This window comes from Tenrec ecaudatus, chromosome 4, assembly GCF_050624435.1.
Source record: "Tenrec ecaudatus isolate mTenEca1 chromosome 4, mTenEca1.hap1, whole genome shotgun sequence".
Taxonomy (NCBI): Eukaryota; Metazoa; Chordata; class Mammalia; order Afrosoricida; family Tenrecidae; genus Tenrec; species Tenrec ecaudatus.
Window position 1 is genome coordinate 86,775,701 of NC_134533.1, and position 16,007 is coordinate 86,791,707.

General features: G+C 38.9%; 1 protein-coding gene across 4 annotated transcripts in view; it reads left to right on the forward strand.

Moving 5' to 3' along the window:
- The window catches only part of LOC142444988 (glutamate carboxypeptidase 2), a 62,126-nt gene that overhangs the window by 7,384 nt on the left and 38,735 nt on the right, over positions 1-16,007 (forward strand). For 3 of the 4 annotated variants that reach the window (XM_075546437.1, XM_075546436.1, XM_075546439.1), the window contains 3 exons: positions 6,048-6,149; positions 12,958-13,083; positions 15,441-15,627. In XM_075546437.1, the coding sequence (XP_075402552.1) occupies positions 6,048-6,149; positions 12,958-13,083; positions 15,441-15,627 (415 nt within the window). The remainder of the gene's footprint in view (positions 1-6,047; positions 6,150-12,957; positions 13,084-15,440; positions 15,628-16,007) is intronic. The other variant, XM_075546438.1, reaches the window with a different exon arrangement.

Sequence of the window (16,007 nt, forward strand, 5' to 3'; positions counted from 1 at the left end):
GCCTAATATCATACCAGGGCTCCATTTCTTTAAATGGATACTTTTTAATGATTTGGCCTTCTAAATTATATATGTACCTCTAAAAATGTTATTATTGTCAGAGAATATGTCTGTGATTCAAATACATATGTACATATATATGTATGACCCTCTTGTACATATATACATAATTTTAAAGTACAATATTATACCAATCATTGCTCTTGTTACTTATTTTTCTCTTCTTAATGATTAATACATTGGCACGTTTTACAATCAAATTATTGGTAAATTTCCTAATATATCAAACTTTCCATATTATTATTTCTATATTACATTTAAAATTATAGTAGTGAACTTAACTTTTAAAAATATTATCATATAGTTTGATATGATTAGACCATGTGATTAAATGTTTCAAACTATAACAAGTATTTGTGAAAATTAGGTGGAAAATACATTATGACTACATAATATTCATAACAGTTAGTAAGTAAATTGTGGCATATTTAAATAATTAAATACTATAAAATATTTTTAATACTATGAGATATTTTAAAACATGCTTAGGAAAACGACTTAAGATCTAAAATGCTTACAATGTAAAAAAAGTATCTATAATTAAACTTTGGTTTTGATCCATCAAATTTAAGAATTACCTTTGTCGATGAGGAAAATAAAAAACATACGTTTTTCTTCTTTCCTTTTTCCTCATGGCCCAGTGTACTTGTACTACCGTTTTTATTATTTTATGTGGCTCCCTTTTACTATTATAAGCATTTATATAATACACAGAGCTTGTCATTTAATATAAAATGTATCATGTGGAAGTTTCATTTATCAGTTTCTCCCTAATGGTCTTAGCTGCCTAAAGTTTCTGGAAGTATTAAAATTATATCATTACTTGATTTTTATTTTATCCAAGTCACATCTACATTTAAAGAATCACATAATTCTCCAAAATGTCTTCCTTCCTTCCTTCATATTTTCCCTTCAAATAAGCAATGGCTATACAATTGTCACTTGATACTTTTCTAACTTGAATTTTTAAGTTTCATTGTCATAGAATTCACATACAAGTCAATAGTTCAATCATCACCACAATTAATCTTAGAACATGTTTTCTTTCCTGGACTCGTTGTTATTAGTTCTCCATTTCTCCAAGCCTCCCTCGCCATGTCCCCAGGAATCATTGATCCAGTCACTGTCTCCATAGATTTATTGTCATCCTGACCTCCTAGACAGAAACACATACCAACAAAAACACCTAGCAACAATAACAGGGAAAACAGAGAAAACCCTCAGAAAAAAACAACAAAGTATATAAAAACTAAAACAAATTTTAAATGAGTCAAAGGGCGATCAAATGATACGGTGTTAGACTTTACCTAGCTGCATCTGCAGTGATCCATGGTCCGTGCCCTCTACATGAGAGCAAGACCATTCAGATCCCTGGTCTGGTCAGAAAGGATTCAACTAGAGGATCAGTCTAGTATTTCCCATTACTTTGCTGTTGTTAACTGAAACAACTTTAAAATGGGTCAAAAGGAAGATCAAATGGTAAGCTATTTAAAGCATTACATTTTAATCTAACGACATCTGCCATAATTGACTTTACAATGTTCTCTGAGAGCAAGGCTATTTATATCCTTTGACTGTGGTCAGAGGGGATTCACCAGAGGTTTCATCTATGTGTAGACCCTGCAGATGGATTTTGGCCTTCTACCACCATCCAGAGTCTTCTGCAAACCAGGTGTTCACAATTTTAGCTCTACTACTATTCCCTACTCTGGATTTGGATTTTAAAATTTGCAATCCTTGGCTCACACAGGTTGGTGTGCTTCTTCCATATGGATTTAGTTGATGTATCACTTAGATGGCTGCTTGTTTGAAGGCAAGTCTTTAAGACACACTATTCTTTCTGATAGCCAGGCACCATGCAGTTTCTTCACCACACTTTGCTAAAGCACCCATATCTACAATGACCTCTTCACGAGGGCAAGCATCAAAGCAGGGAAATGTCATAAGACCTAATTGTTCTTAGATTGGGGCTAGAATTAAATATGACCCCAAACACATTCATATATATTAATGGTTTATATATGTCTCTGGTTCATTTTAGAGACATCATTCCCATTTTATCTTAGAGAACATTATAAATCATCTCCCTGGAGCATAAGATAATTCTATTGATAGTGTCATTAATTTAGCCAATGGTGCTCACCCTCATTCTCACTCACACTAACTCACTCACTGTCTCACTCACTCTCACTGATTCACTCTCACTCATTCTCACTGACTCACCCTCACTGACTCACTCTCACTCACTCTCTCACTCACTCACTAACTCACTCTTATTCTCACTGACTTCTCACTGACTCACTCTCACTCACTCACTCACTCACTCTCACTGACTGACTCTCTCACTCTCACTCACTCACTCTCACTGACTGACTCTCTCACTCTCACTGACTGACTCACTCTCACTGACTGACTCTCTCACTCTCACTCACTCACTCTCACTGACTCTCTCACTCACTCACTCACTCTCACTCACTCCCTGACTCACTCACTCTCACTCACTCACTCACTCTCTCATTCTCTAAATTCTTTTTTAATTCAGCCAATGGTATATTATTGAAAGCACCATTGAGAAAAAGAAATGATACAAGAATAGGCGAGCTGTGAATTGCACTACACGAACTCTTGACTTGTAGAGATGAAACTCTTAAGTGACTGGATATTTACCTCTGTTTATTTTAATAACTCAGTTTTGGTTTCCTTTCCGTGTTTTCAAACTCTAAGCTCACTGCCATCAAATCAACGCCAAACCCTAGCAAGACCAGGAACTCTACAGAAGTCAAAAGCTCCGTCTTGGGAGCAGTTGGTGGTTTCCAATTGCAGACCTTTTGGATCACAGTTGCACATGTAACCACTATGCCACCTTTCATGTTTCTGTATTGCCTAATGATCTCCTGATCATTGGTCTCTGTTGCATCCCCCTATTCTGACCCCAAGGTCCCGTGTGTGTGTGTGTGTGTGTGTGTGTGCACGCGCAACTGTTTTGCTTGACTAGAAAGCTAAAAGCTAGCAGTTTGAACCCACTCAAAGACATCAGTGAACAAATGCAGGTGATCCACTTCCATAAATACTATAACCCAAAACATGCTGTGAGTAATTTCTGTTCTGTCACACTTAGGATCACTGTCAGAGTCAATGCAATGGCAATGTGTAGTTTCATTCTTGTGACGGTTCACAGCCATGCAGTAAACTATAGTTCTTTTTTCTCTTCTGCACAATTTCTTCTCCCTGGCATCAGAATTCTCTTTTTTTAGTTTAAATTTGTATTATAAATTTTCAAGTTGATTTTTTATCAATGTAACCACAAACCTACAACTAAATTCATCTCTTGACAACAAAATAGGTAAATAACTATAATTTGAAAACGTCTCACCATGTTTTTTTCTCATAAGAGGGTGTAAGAGAATATAACAATTTAAGTAATTCAAAAACTTCAACAATAAATAGGTTTTAAAACTTCAAAATGTATGAAAGGACATGCAGCAAAAAGTTTCTTTGTTGCATTCTTTACAGATATAGGGGGCAAAAAGTTCTTGCCACAGGCAAGCTGTCTATCTTTATGAATCCTATTAGAAAGTTTTGTAATGCATCTCTAAAGGAAAAAAAAAACATTCATTGCGATCAGTCGATTCTGACTCACGGCTCATAAGGACTATATTGAACATTGTGCTTTTACTATGAACAGTCTGGGTAGGGATTATTATTTATTTATCATGGGATCCACTGGACCTCCAGATGTAAGAGTTTGGATTATTTTAAATCAGTTTTGAAAAATTGTAAGTCATTTTTTGCTCACCTTTAATTCTCGCACAATACTTTTATTCTGTTGCTTTGAAACTTGAGTTATATATAAAAAAGAAATGAGTTATATGTAACCTGAAATTCCTTAATCTGTTCATTAGATGTCTTAATATTTCTTTCATATTTTTAACTCTATGGCTGTGTTGTATTCTGATTTAATTTGCTTATATCTTGTTTTGAATTGATTATTTTTATGTACCTTTTGAGCAAATTTACCTCAACACACATTATTTTACATTTATATTGTTTAAGTTAATATTGTATGTATGATAGTACAGAAGCTGCAGTTTATCCAAGTTTGATTGTCTTTTTTCAAAGTTCTTTGTATGTTTAGTGGTTTTGGCATATGAGATCACCTTCCTTGGAACGCTGTGGGAACCACCTAAGGCAGCGCTTCTCAACCTGTGGGTCGCAACCCCTTTAGGGGTCAAACAACTACAGTGATGAAGTAGCAATGAAAATAATTGTATGGCTGGGGGGGGGCGGTGGTCACACAACATGAAGAACTTTATTAAATGGTTGAAGCATTAGGTAGGTTGAGAACCACTGATCTATGGCCTTGGTTTAAAGCTAATTCCTCGTGATAATTTTTTCCATGCCTTATATGGACTCATAAGCCTGGGATCACTTTAAAATAAAAATTTAGCCTGAGACGTTTTGTGCCACATAGATATATGTATATGAAATGAGTGACTTAGTAAATAGAAAATTTTAGGATTATTAATTCTGTCGATTTTTCCCTCCTCCAACCCAAATCTGTATTTGTGGGACAGATTTATATTTATTTCATGCTTAATATCACAGGGTGTGGTTTTTTAGTGACGAAGCTTTGCACATTTTTGGACCAGCTCTGGGATTTTTGTTGTAACACTCACCCCATTCTCATGGGACTCCAAATTTTGATAAATCCAAGACAAAAGCAGAATTGGTCACTATCACTCAAGATTCCCACTTCTATGCCTTTTTTCCCTCTGATAATTATTCTTTTCTTCTGCAGTGACATACTTAAAAAATTTTATTCAGGATTTCTTTTTCTGCAACATTCATGTTAAGATTACCTCGAACCCGTTACTAATGGAACCATCAAATATGCAATTTTTACTCAATTAAATTTAAGATTAGTTTGAGCTCAACTTAGTGTTATTACAGGTAACATTTTAGTATTAAAATAGTTCTTCTAAATTAAAAAACCTGGTGCTTATTGGTTCTTAGAAAATGAACGAGTGTCATGTATTTGGCTTCTGTTAAGTAACTAGGCATTTAGATGTGTCCCATGTTTCTACTCTTCTTTATGCCCCCCTCCTTTAGAGGAAGGGGCCCTAGTGACAGAGCGGACAATGCAGGGAACTGCTGGCCACCAGGCCAGTGCTTCGAACCCACCTGCAGCACTTGGGGAAAAGTCTCTGTACTCCCCTAAGGAGTTAAAGTCTTGGTGTCTCCAACATACCCACTATTGTGAGGATGACGCAGGGCTGGATGCCATGAAACCATCACCACTATCAAGACGATGTTATATTTGCTGAAGACAAGATAACAGATCACTAGAACAACGAGTCTAGAACTGGGCCCATACTAGCACAACCAATTGATTTTCAGAGAAGCTGCTATGATTTCCAATGGGGAAAATGAGAGTCTAATGGTAATAGAACAACTGGTTAGCCTTCTTGGGGGTGGAGACTAACTACTTTATTTTATATCTAAGTACTTTGTTCCATATAAAAATTAATTTTAAAAAATGATTTGAAGTCTGGAAAACCCAAAGGGGTAGTTCTCCCGTGCCCTGCAAGGTCACTGTGAGTCAGAATTGACGGTGGCAGTGAGTTTGGTCTGGTGTCGTTTTAGGATATATATACATTCCTCTCGAACTTTTCTGAATTTCCCTTACCGTTATGCAGACATTTCTCCCGGTTTGACATTCACTGATTTTTTAATATGTTCCTTCATTCGCTTTTCCCCTCAAACTAGAGTGTACCATTTTGAGGCTAGAGGCTGTAATGTGTTCATTTCATAAACTCCTTACAGCCTGTAGCACAATACTGTCTTCCTGATAGGAATTCTCCAAATACTGAAGGATAAATAACTTTCTAGGGACGGAAAGGCTAATATTTGTCCTTATTTGATTATAGTCCAACCAGACTTATTCAAATCTTATTTCTTTTTGCTTATGTTCCTCTCTCCTTCCTTAGCTTTTCAACACATCGTTATTTGAACCACCTCCTCCCGGATATGAAAATGTTTCGGATGTTGTGCCGCCTTTCAGTGCCTTCTCTCCACAAGGAATGCCAGAGGTGAAGCACAGCTAAAGTGAACTGCAAGCTTCTATTTTAGATGCAGAGAACAATTAACTGGCAATGACCTGATTGTAGGATCCCTGGTGACTAGTGGTGAAAGTGCTCACCTTTTAACTGAGAGTGCTGATTTGAATTTACCATGGGAAGATGTAGCGCTCTGATTCCATAAAGATTGACACCTTGGAAACCTACCAAGCAGTTCTACTCTGACCTCTAGGGTCACTGTTAGTCAGAATTAACTGTATGGCAATGGGCTTGCTTTGCCTTGGTTCCGGGTAATTTTTTACATAATCCAAATTTACTATTGACAATGTCTTTCACAAAAAAATAACTTAGAAACATGGCTTTCTACTTATAAATGAGTTGTTATAATCTCTATTGATCACTGTGTTTCTCTGGTTTAAATTTTCTTCAGGGCCTGTTATTTAGTACAAAAATTTATATTGACTTTTTAAATAGTTTTTTAAAGGTGAAATTTGCTACAATGAATTATACAAATGCCAAGTTATATACACTGGCATTTGACAAACGCATAACCTGTGTGACCCAAACCTTTATCAATGTATAGAGTATAACCATCACTCCATTAAGTTTGCCCCTCCCTCTCGCCAGCGATTCCCACACATGCTACATGCAAAAATTCTGAAATTTTTGGCACCAAAAACTGTTTTTCCTGCTCTAAGAAATTCCTACAGGTGGACTGACACAGCAGGTTTGGGTTGTCCCACCAACCAGAATGTCTCTGAGATTCACATGTATTTATCGAGGGCTTGCCCCTTTTGGTTGCTGAGTAACTTTCATTAGGAAGGCTTATTAAGAACTTGAGATATACAGATGACACAGCCTTGCCTGCTATGAGGGAAGACTTGAAACATTTGCCTACGAAGATGAAGAATTGCAGCTCAATGTAAAAGAAGACCCAAATCCTCACCACTGGAACAACACATACTATCATGATAAATGGCGAAGAGGTGACATTGTCAAGGACTATGTCTGGCTTGGATCACAGTCAATGCTCATGGAAGCAGCAGTCAAGAGATCAAAAGACTCACTGCATTAGGTAAGGCTACAATAGAAGACCTCTTTCGAGTGTGGAAAAGGAAGGATGTTACTCTGTAGACTATGGCGCTCCTGCCCCAAGCCACAGTATTTTCAATGGCCTCGCATGCATGTGAAATTTGGAAACTGAATGAAGAAGACTGAAGAAGAATCAATGTATTTGAATTGTGGTGTTGGAGAAGTATATTGAAAGTACCATGGACTGTTAAAAATACAACAACAACAACAACAAAAAACATCTGTCTGTCCTGGAAGAAGTATGGCCAGAGTGCTCCTGAAAGGCCAGGATGATGAGACTTCACCTTGTGTACGGCATTGTTAGGAGAGTCCCTCAAGACAGCAAAAGGAGAGGGAGGCTCTCAAGGACCCAGACCAGGCAGTGTTTTGTTCTGCTATGCACGAGGTCACTATCAATCAGACCCAACTTGATTCGACCTCACTAGAACAACACCTTTCATCACATGTACATACTACATATTATGCTATAATTGTAGAACACTAATCAATTTTCAAACTAAGGGTGTAGTTACCAATTTTGGATAAAAATCATGAATGTCCACCCCTGAAAATGTCATGTGGCTTACTCAATGAAGTATGGCACATTCCTGTTATCTGAAATTTTACAGTCAAGCTGCAGATTCATTCCCAGTACTTTGTTTTTTGTGAAAAAAAATTAAATTTGAGAAGGCTGAATAGTAATTTATTGCTCTCTCTTAAATTCCTCTTTCCTAAAATAACATTCAACATTAAGTATTTTTTATTTTGTATGTGCTATGTTTGAAATGCTTAGGTAACACTCACAAGGAGTTGTTATTCTCTAACTGGGTATATTTAATTATTACTCAATAGAAATGTTATGGTCTGACTGTCATTATAATATCTTAAGTAAAATGCTTTCTTTTAGACTTTAATTGAGATATAGAAACATATCTTTGCCAAATATAATCCACTGCAAGCTCACAAAGTTGGTATTAATACTGGAGAACAATATACTTTAATGATATAGGATAAAACACTTGATCTGTTTTTGAACGCATTTGCTTTATCAATTCATCACTAATTTTTTAAAAGCCTGCTGAGTATGTTCTCTATGGATTGAATGAAATTTACTTGAAATGAAAAGTCATCATATTTAGTTCTAAAATACTAGAGAATTCTCCCTAAACACAGACATATAATAAGAATGATTTTAGTCATCGTAAGCATTTAACAATTGTTTAATATTTTGCCAGTGAAGTGAGGCATGAAAGAAAAATAGAGTATAATAATTTTAAAGCAAGCACCAATATATTTTAGTCCCTAGGCATACTGGGTCTTCTTTCTCAGAATAAGACACGCTAGCATCAGGGACTCACTTGAGGTCCCTCTTTTACTTTATTTTCATCTCCTATTCCTATTGTCAATCCCATTCCCCACCCCACTGCACTCACTCTAATATAGCTATGCCCTTAGACATTTATGTGCTCTTGAAAATACGTGACTCTTTTTTCTGCTGAGTTCCCTGGGGGCACTATCAGGTAAGCATTGGACTGCTAACCTCAAGGTTGGCAGTTCAAACTCACCATCAGCTTCTCAGATGAAAAATAAGACCATCTGCTCCCATAAAGACTTATAGCCTCAGAAATTCTAATACAGATTCTCTATGAGTTTTAATCAACTCCATGGCAGTGGATTTTGTTGGATAGAGTATTACACTTTATATCATACTTAATTTCTTACTATTTTCAGTCAATGGTCTTTAAACATTCTGTACATGTTGCTTTTTTAATCAAGGTAGTCTTTACATTCTACTATTGCACGTAATTCCATCTTCAGTGTATACCACATTAACATGTCTATTCTGTTAATGATGATTTCATAGTTTTGACACTTTGCTATTAAATGAACATTACTATAAATACTAAAAGCATGCGCATCTCTGTCCCTATGTGGACCTACAAAAGTGATTCTGGCAATACATTAAGTGTGAAAGTCACAGTCTAACCTGTGAATGTGAGTGGTATTTTTGTTGGTTGGTTGGTTTTGCTTTGTTTTTTAGCCATCCCAACTGTTTCTCTGGAAAAGGATGAGGCTACTTGTTCCCACAAAGGTGTGCAGGCTTGGAAACCCGAGGAACACTTACTGCTACTCCCTCCTGTATTGGGTTGCTATGAGTCTCAATCAATTCAGCAGCAAGGACTTGTTTGTTGATTAGCCAGCCCAGGCTGGAGCAATCTTGTCTGCCAGTGACTTGTCTGCGTGTGGCTTTTGTTGGTCACCATGCCCCACAAACAATCTTTTTTTTTTTTAACATTTTATTAGGGACTCATACAACTGTTATCACAATCCAAATACATCAATTGTGTAAAAGCACATCTGTACATTCTTTGCCCTCATCATTTTCTTTTTTTTTTTATGTGGGAAAATTCTATTATCTTTTAAAAATCCTTTTATTGGGAGCTCTTTTTTAAAAAATCTTTTTATTGGGGCTCATAAGGCTCTTATCACAATCTGTACATACATCAATTGAGCAAAGCACCCTTATACATTCATTGCACTCGTCATTCTCATAATTCACCTTCCACTTGGGTTCCTGGAATCAGCTCAGTTTCCCTTTTTTTCCCCCCATCCCCCTCCCTTCCCGATCCCACCCCTGGTCCCTTGATAGTTTATAAATAATTATTATATCTTATCTTACACTCCCTGGCATCTCCCCTCACCCGCCTCCCCATTGCCCATCTCCCAGAGAGGAGGTTACACATAGATCTCCGAGATCGGTTGTCCCTTTCTACATGCCCTTCCCTCCTGGTGGTTCAGTGTAGCAACAATGAAACTCAAAACCTTCCTCTAGTTCCTGAACGCTTCCTCCCCTCCCAATCATCATGACCCCAATTCTACCTTGCCTTGCGGACCTGGATATACCAGAGGATATACAGCAGTGCAATGGGGATCTGGAGGCACAGGGAATCTAGGACAGACGAACCCCTCAACACCAGCGGTGCCCTCATCATTTTCAAAGTACTTGCTCTCCACTCAAGCCCTTTGCATCAGGTCCTCTTTTTTTCCCCTCCCTCCCCGTTTTCCTTCCCTCATGAGCCCTTGATAATTTATAAATTATTATTTTGTCATATCTTGCCCTGTCCAACGTATCCCTTCACCCCCTTCTCTGTTGTCCGTCCCCCAGGGAGGAGGTCACATGTAGATCCCTGTAATCAGTTCCCTCTTTCCAACCCAGAAACAATCTCATAAAGTTTTCTAATCTGCAACTAGGTACACATTTCCAGTCATGGTCATTTTCCACCTCCAGTAGGCCCCCCTGAAAGGATGATGAATTTATCTGCTGACAATCATGATTCAGTAAACATTTCATTTGTTTTCTATAATTTATTGTGTGACCATGAATATTTGGGAGACAAATTACAGTTTCAACATGCCTGAGGCCTCTAGAGCACACTCATTGTCTCCCTCATCTGGAAAATTTATCTTTGACTTGTCTTCATCCTGTTTCAAACTTAATAAACAGTCTCTAAAATATAGAAGGAGGCTTCAAACAGTTGATGGAAAATGGAGTATCAAGATAATAGAATTTTTTCACTAACGTTTTTAAACCCCCTTATAAAATCGAATTTAATAGTTTTCATCTGGAGTTCACATCATCAAAATCAATCTGTGGCCTGTAAACCAGATTCTGTGACCTACCCCCTGAGTTTCAGTGCTTTCGTTTGGTACCCCGAATGTGCATTATTTAATCAAGTCTTATGTGATGTTAAGGACCCCTGGTGCCCTGGTGGGTTACGCATAGGGTTACTAACCACAAGATCCAAGGTCCAAACCTCAGAAGGATGGGGCTTTCTGCTCCCCAAAAGATATAACAGCCTTGGAAACCTCCAGGGCAGTCCTACCCTGTCCTATGGTGAGGTTACCAACTGCTTTCAATGACTATACAATGTGCTCTGCTGGCTCAAGGATTATGTTTTGAAAACCACTGAACCTGTCTCTCATTCTGTTTGTTTTTGTTTGTTTTAACAAGGGCAGGAAGATGAGAGCTTGCAAGAAACAGGAAAAAATTCTAGGTTAACAGTGAAAGATTGTATTTATTCCCTAACAGAGAACAATGGTGTAAAGTAGACAAGAGGGTCATTGTTTGAAAACAAAGCTTTTTTTCTAACTAACAGTGACAACTTACATTTGAGAAGTGCTGAGAGGGCCTATCTATCATGCTTGTTTTCATCTTCAGTGTGCTGTTATTTTTAAAGCTAATAACTTTTCCAGAAAAATAAAATTTCTGTAACCCAATTGACTAATGCCACTGTAGCCACAGACCCACTGAACTGATGAGCTGCACAGATGCGTGGCAATTGTTGACCAGACACACATAGTGTTATCATTCTCATTCACTGCCCAGGGAAATATAGACTTTGATTTCTTGACTGCTGCTTCCATGAGCATTGATTATGGATACAAATAAAATTCAATCTTTCTTTACAGATATGTCATGGTTAGAAAGCTATAGATGTGTTATTTTTCTTAATACATGACTATCTAAATAACCATACAACTATAGTAATTTCAAGGAATTCTGGCATGCCTGGTTAAGAATCAATGCATTTGAGTTGTGGTGCTGGAGAAGAATATTAAATGACTATAGACTGCTAAAGAACAAACCAATCGGTGTTGTAAGAAGTATAGTCAGAGTGTTCCTTAGAGGCAAGATGGCAAGATTTCATCTTCCATATTTGGACATGTTGTCAGGAGAGCCCAGTCCACGGAGAAGGCCGTCATGCTTGGTCGAGTGAAGGGGAAGTGAAGAAGAAGAAGGCGCTCCAGGAGATGGACCGACCCAGTGAGTTAAAGCACAGGAACAACTGGAAGGATCGTGCAAACCTGGGCCATGTTTTGTTCTCTTGTGCACAGGATCACTGTGGGTCGGAACCGATTCGATGGCAACTAACAACAACAGGTTAAGAAGCTTGATGGAAATTCTCCAAAAACAATTGAGAGAACATTAATAAATAATCATCTAATGAGCATGGTAGAAAAGTGAGGAATTATTAGTATATTGGATCTGGTTTCAACCTAATAGTATGATTGTGTCCACTCTGAATCTCAACAAGCTAATATATAAAATTATCTGTTAGGTTAAACCACTGTTGTACAATCATTTTTGGCTTACGTAAGTCCTGAAAATAAGGAAAGGTATGTGTCAAGGTGGTATATTCTTTCATCATACTTATTGAATCCATATCTAAGAAAATAACTTGAGAAACCGGACTAAATGAAGAAAAACATGACATCAGGAACAAAGGCAGGCTCATAAACAAGCTGCGATCAGAGCTGACACTTCCTTGCTTGTTGAAAGTGAAGAGGCCATGAAGTACATACTGAGGAAGATCGAAGACTACATCCTTCAGTGTGGATCAGAACTTCATGTAGAGAAAATCAAACTCCTCACGACAGTACCAAAAGATAGCATCATGCAAAGAGGGCTCAGGACAGAGCAACCTTTGTTTGGGCTCTCCATGGATCGCCCTGAGTTGGAAGAAACTCACAGTAAATGACCAGTGGGGACATTGTGACTAGGTCTGCTTATTTTATTCACATTTTTCTAATCCATCTCATTCTCTTCTTGACTCTAGTGCATTCCTTCTGTGAACATCTTATATGCTATGTGCCCTCTGAGTCTGTGAGCGCTCCTGCCCCGTCAGTGACGTGAAGCGGTCCTTCTATTGAGAAGCTCTTTTGTACTAAATCATCTTGCTCTCAACAGGGGGATCTAGTATATGTTAACTATGCACGGACTGAAGACTTCTTTAAACTGGAGCGGGACATGAGAATCAATTGCTCTGGAAAGATTGTCATTGCCAGATATGGGAAAATTTTCCGAGGAAATAAGGTAAGATAGTCTCTCACTCTCTTCTCTCTGCCTCAAATATGCAACAGTCACATTGTATCTTGTGTTGGAGAACTCTTTCCATAAAGTTTTCTGAGGACCACCATCCTCTCCTATTCTGCAAAATTCCCGTCTTAAGGAAAGGACACATTAATAGTTTATGTTGTTGTCAAGTGCCATCAAGTTGGCTCCAACCCATAGCAACCCTATGCCAACAGTGAAACAAAACAAAACACTTCAAGGTCCTGTTCCGTCTTCACAATTGTTCCTCTACCTGAGCCCATTGATGCAGCCATTGTGTCAACCCATCTTTGGAGGCCCTCCCTCCTCACCAGTTCACAAGGATAGTTGAAAGACTGCAGTGGTGTTTGACCAATGCAGAAGTTGAGAGTGAGCAGATTGTTCATGCACTGGGCTTCTTGTCAACTTTCAGTACCATTATTTTAAATATTATCTTGGGCATATTTCCTAAATTGAAATTTTATATGGGTTGCTATTATAAACAATAAAGGAGACTTATTTACATGTAACAGTTTTTAAAATGTCTATAACTTGATTTGTTGACTTGTTCTGTTGTTTACATGGGGAATTAAATTTTAGATATATGGCTCCCTTTTCAGCCATAGGATAACAGAGAGTCTAGCTAGTGTAGTTAGTCTCCTTGCTTATTATGTTTCTAAATTGCTGGAGGAAAGAGCAAATACTCACTAAACTAAGGTGGAAAGTTCCCCAAATCTGCCCCTTGAAGAGGTAGGCCAGCTCAACCAAGCAAAACTAAGACCACTGCCATTTAGTTGACTCTGACTCCTAAAGATTCTTTGAGACTGTAAATCTTTTCATTATTAACAGTTTCATTGGCATAAAATTCACATATCATATAAGTTGATTCACATAAGTTAAATCATATTAAGAAGCGCTGTACAAGGGCTGTAAATCTTTACAAAAGTAGACTGCCTCATCTTTCTCCTGCTGGGCAGTTGGCACTGGAATTGATTCGAATGCTCCACCTCCCTGTTTACAGCCAAGTGCTTTAGCCATGGTACCACCATAGGTTTCAAGTCTACCTTTTAGAACCCAGCTGTGAAAGCTGGTAGTGGGTGTGTGTGGGGTGGGAGGGATATCAATTTGTTTCCTGAGAGGTATTATGTAGGCTTTACAATTAAAAAATGAAGATAATATGTGGCTACTTTTAAAGTGTAATCTTGGAAATTACTGATTCCAGATATGGGCTTTCTGCTCCTGTAAAGAGTTAGAGTCTCAGGCATCAAAGAACAAAAGATTGTATCATGGTGAATGAGAGGGAGTGCGGAGTGGAGACGCAAAGCCCATCTGTATGCAACTGGACATCCCCTTACAGAAGGGTCGCAGGGGGGAGACGAGCCAGTTAGGGTACAGTATAGTACCAATAAAACACACAACTTTCCTCTAGTTCAATGTTTCCTCCCCCCTACCCCCACTATCATCCCAATTCAACCTTACAAATCCGGCTAGACCAGACCATGTACACAGGTAGAGATAAGAGCTGGAAACACAGGGAGTCCAGGACAGATAAACCCGTCAGGACCAATTGTGAGAGTAGAGACACCAGGGGGGTAAGGGGAAGGTGGGGTAGAAAGAGGGAATCAATCACAATGATCTATACATAACTCCCTCCCTGGGGGACAGACAACAGATAAGTAGGTGAAGGGAGACATCGGACAGTGTATGACATGGAAAAATAATAATTTATAAATCATGAAGGGTTCATGAGGGAGGAAGGGTGGGCGAGGGAGGGGAAAAAATTGAGGAGCTGGTACCAAGGACTCAAGTAGAAAGAAAATGTTTTGAGAATGATGATGGCAACAAATGGACACCTGTGCTTGACACATAGATGGATGGATGGATTGTGATAAGAGTTGTACGAGCCCCCAATAAAATGATTTATAAATGTTTTAAAACTACAAATTGGTGTGTGGATTCTTACAAGAGCTGTAAAAGCCTCCAATAAAATGGTTTATTAAGGACAAAAAAGAGTTAAGAGTCTCAGAAACCCAGAGGGCCTGTTCTACCCTTTCCCATCGCGTCGCTCTCAGTGGCAGTGAGAGATCTCAAGTAATCAACTTGCATTTTAAAAAATACACTTTTGGCGGAGTGCCCCTCGTCCCGGGAACCGGGGCGCAGCCGGAAAGGCGGCCGCCCCCTCGCCGGTCACGTACCGCACGTTCATGGGAAGCCTGGTGCTAAACCATTCGTAGATGACCTGCTTCTGGGTCGGGGTTTCGTACGTAGCAGAGCAGCTCCCTCGCTGCGATCTATTGAAAGTCAGCTCTCGACACAAGGGTTTGTTAAAAAAAAAGAATAAAAAATACACGCTTTTGCAGGTTAAAAACGCCCAGCTGGCAGGGGCCAAGGGTATCATTCTGTATTCAGACCCAGCTGACTACTGTGCTCCTGGGGTTGAGCCCTATCCAGATGGTTGGAATCTTCCAGGAGATGGTGTCCAGCGTGGAAACATCTTAAATCTTAATGGTGCAGGCGACCCTCTCACACCGGGGTACCCAGCCAACGGTGAGTAACTGGAACTCGCTTGCGAGAAACAAAACAATTGCCGTGCAGCGAGCTCCTGCTTCTTCCCGAGCCCACGCTGCCACAGTAGAGCTGGGCTCCATGGGTGGCCACGGGCGGATTTTTGGAGAGTGGTAGATTGGCAAGCCTTTCTTCCAAGACGTTTGTGGGTGGGTTTTAACCTCCCCCCTTCCAGTTAGCAGTTGAGCGCATACGCCATTTGCAGTGTCCAAAGACTCCTCGGTCATCTGGTTATTGTTGTTATTAGCTGTCAAGTTGACTGACGCAGAGCAGCTCCATATGACAAAGGAGCAGTGTCGGGGCACTTTCATACGTTTTGATCTTCAGAGGAGCAGATGACTGGGTCATGCCCCTAGACAGCC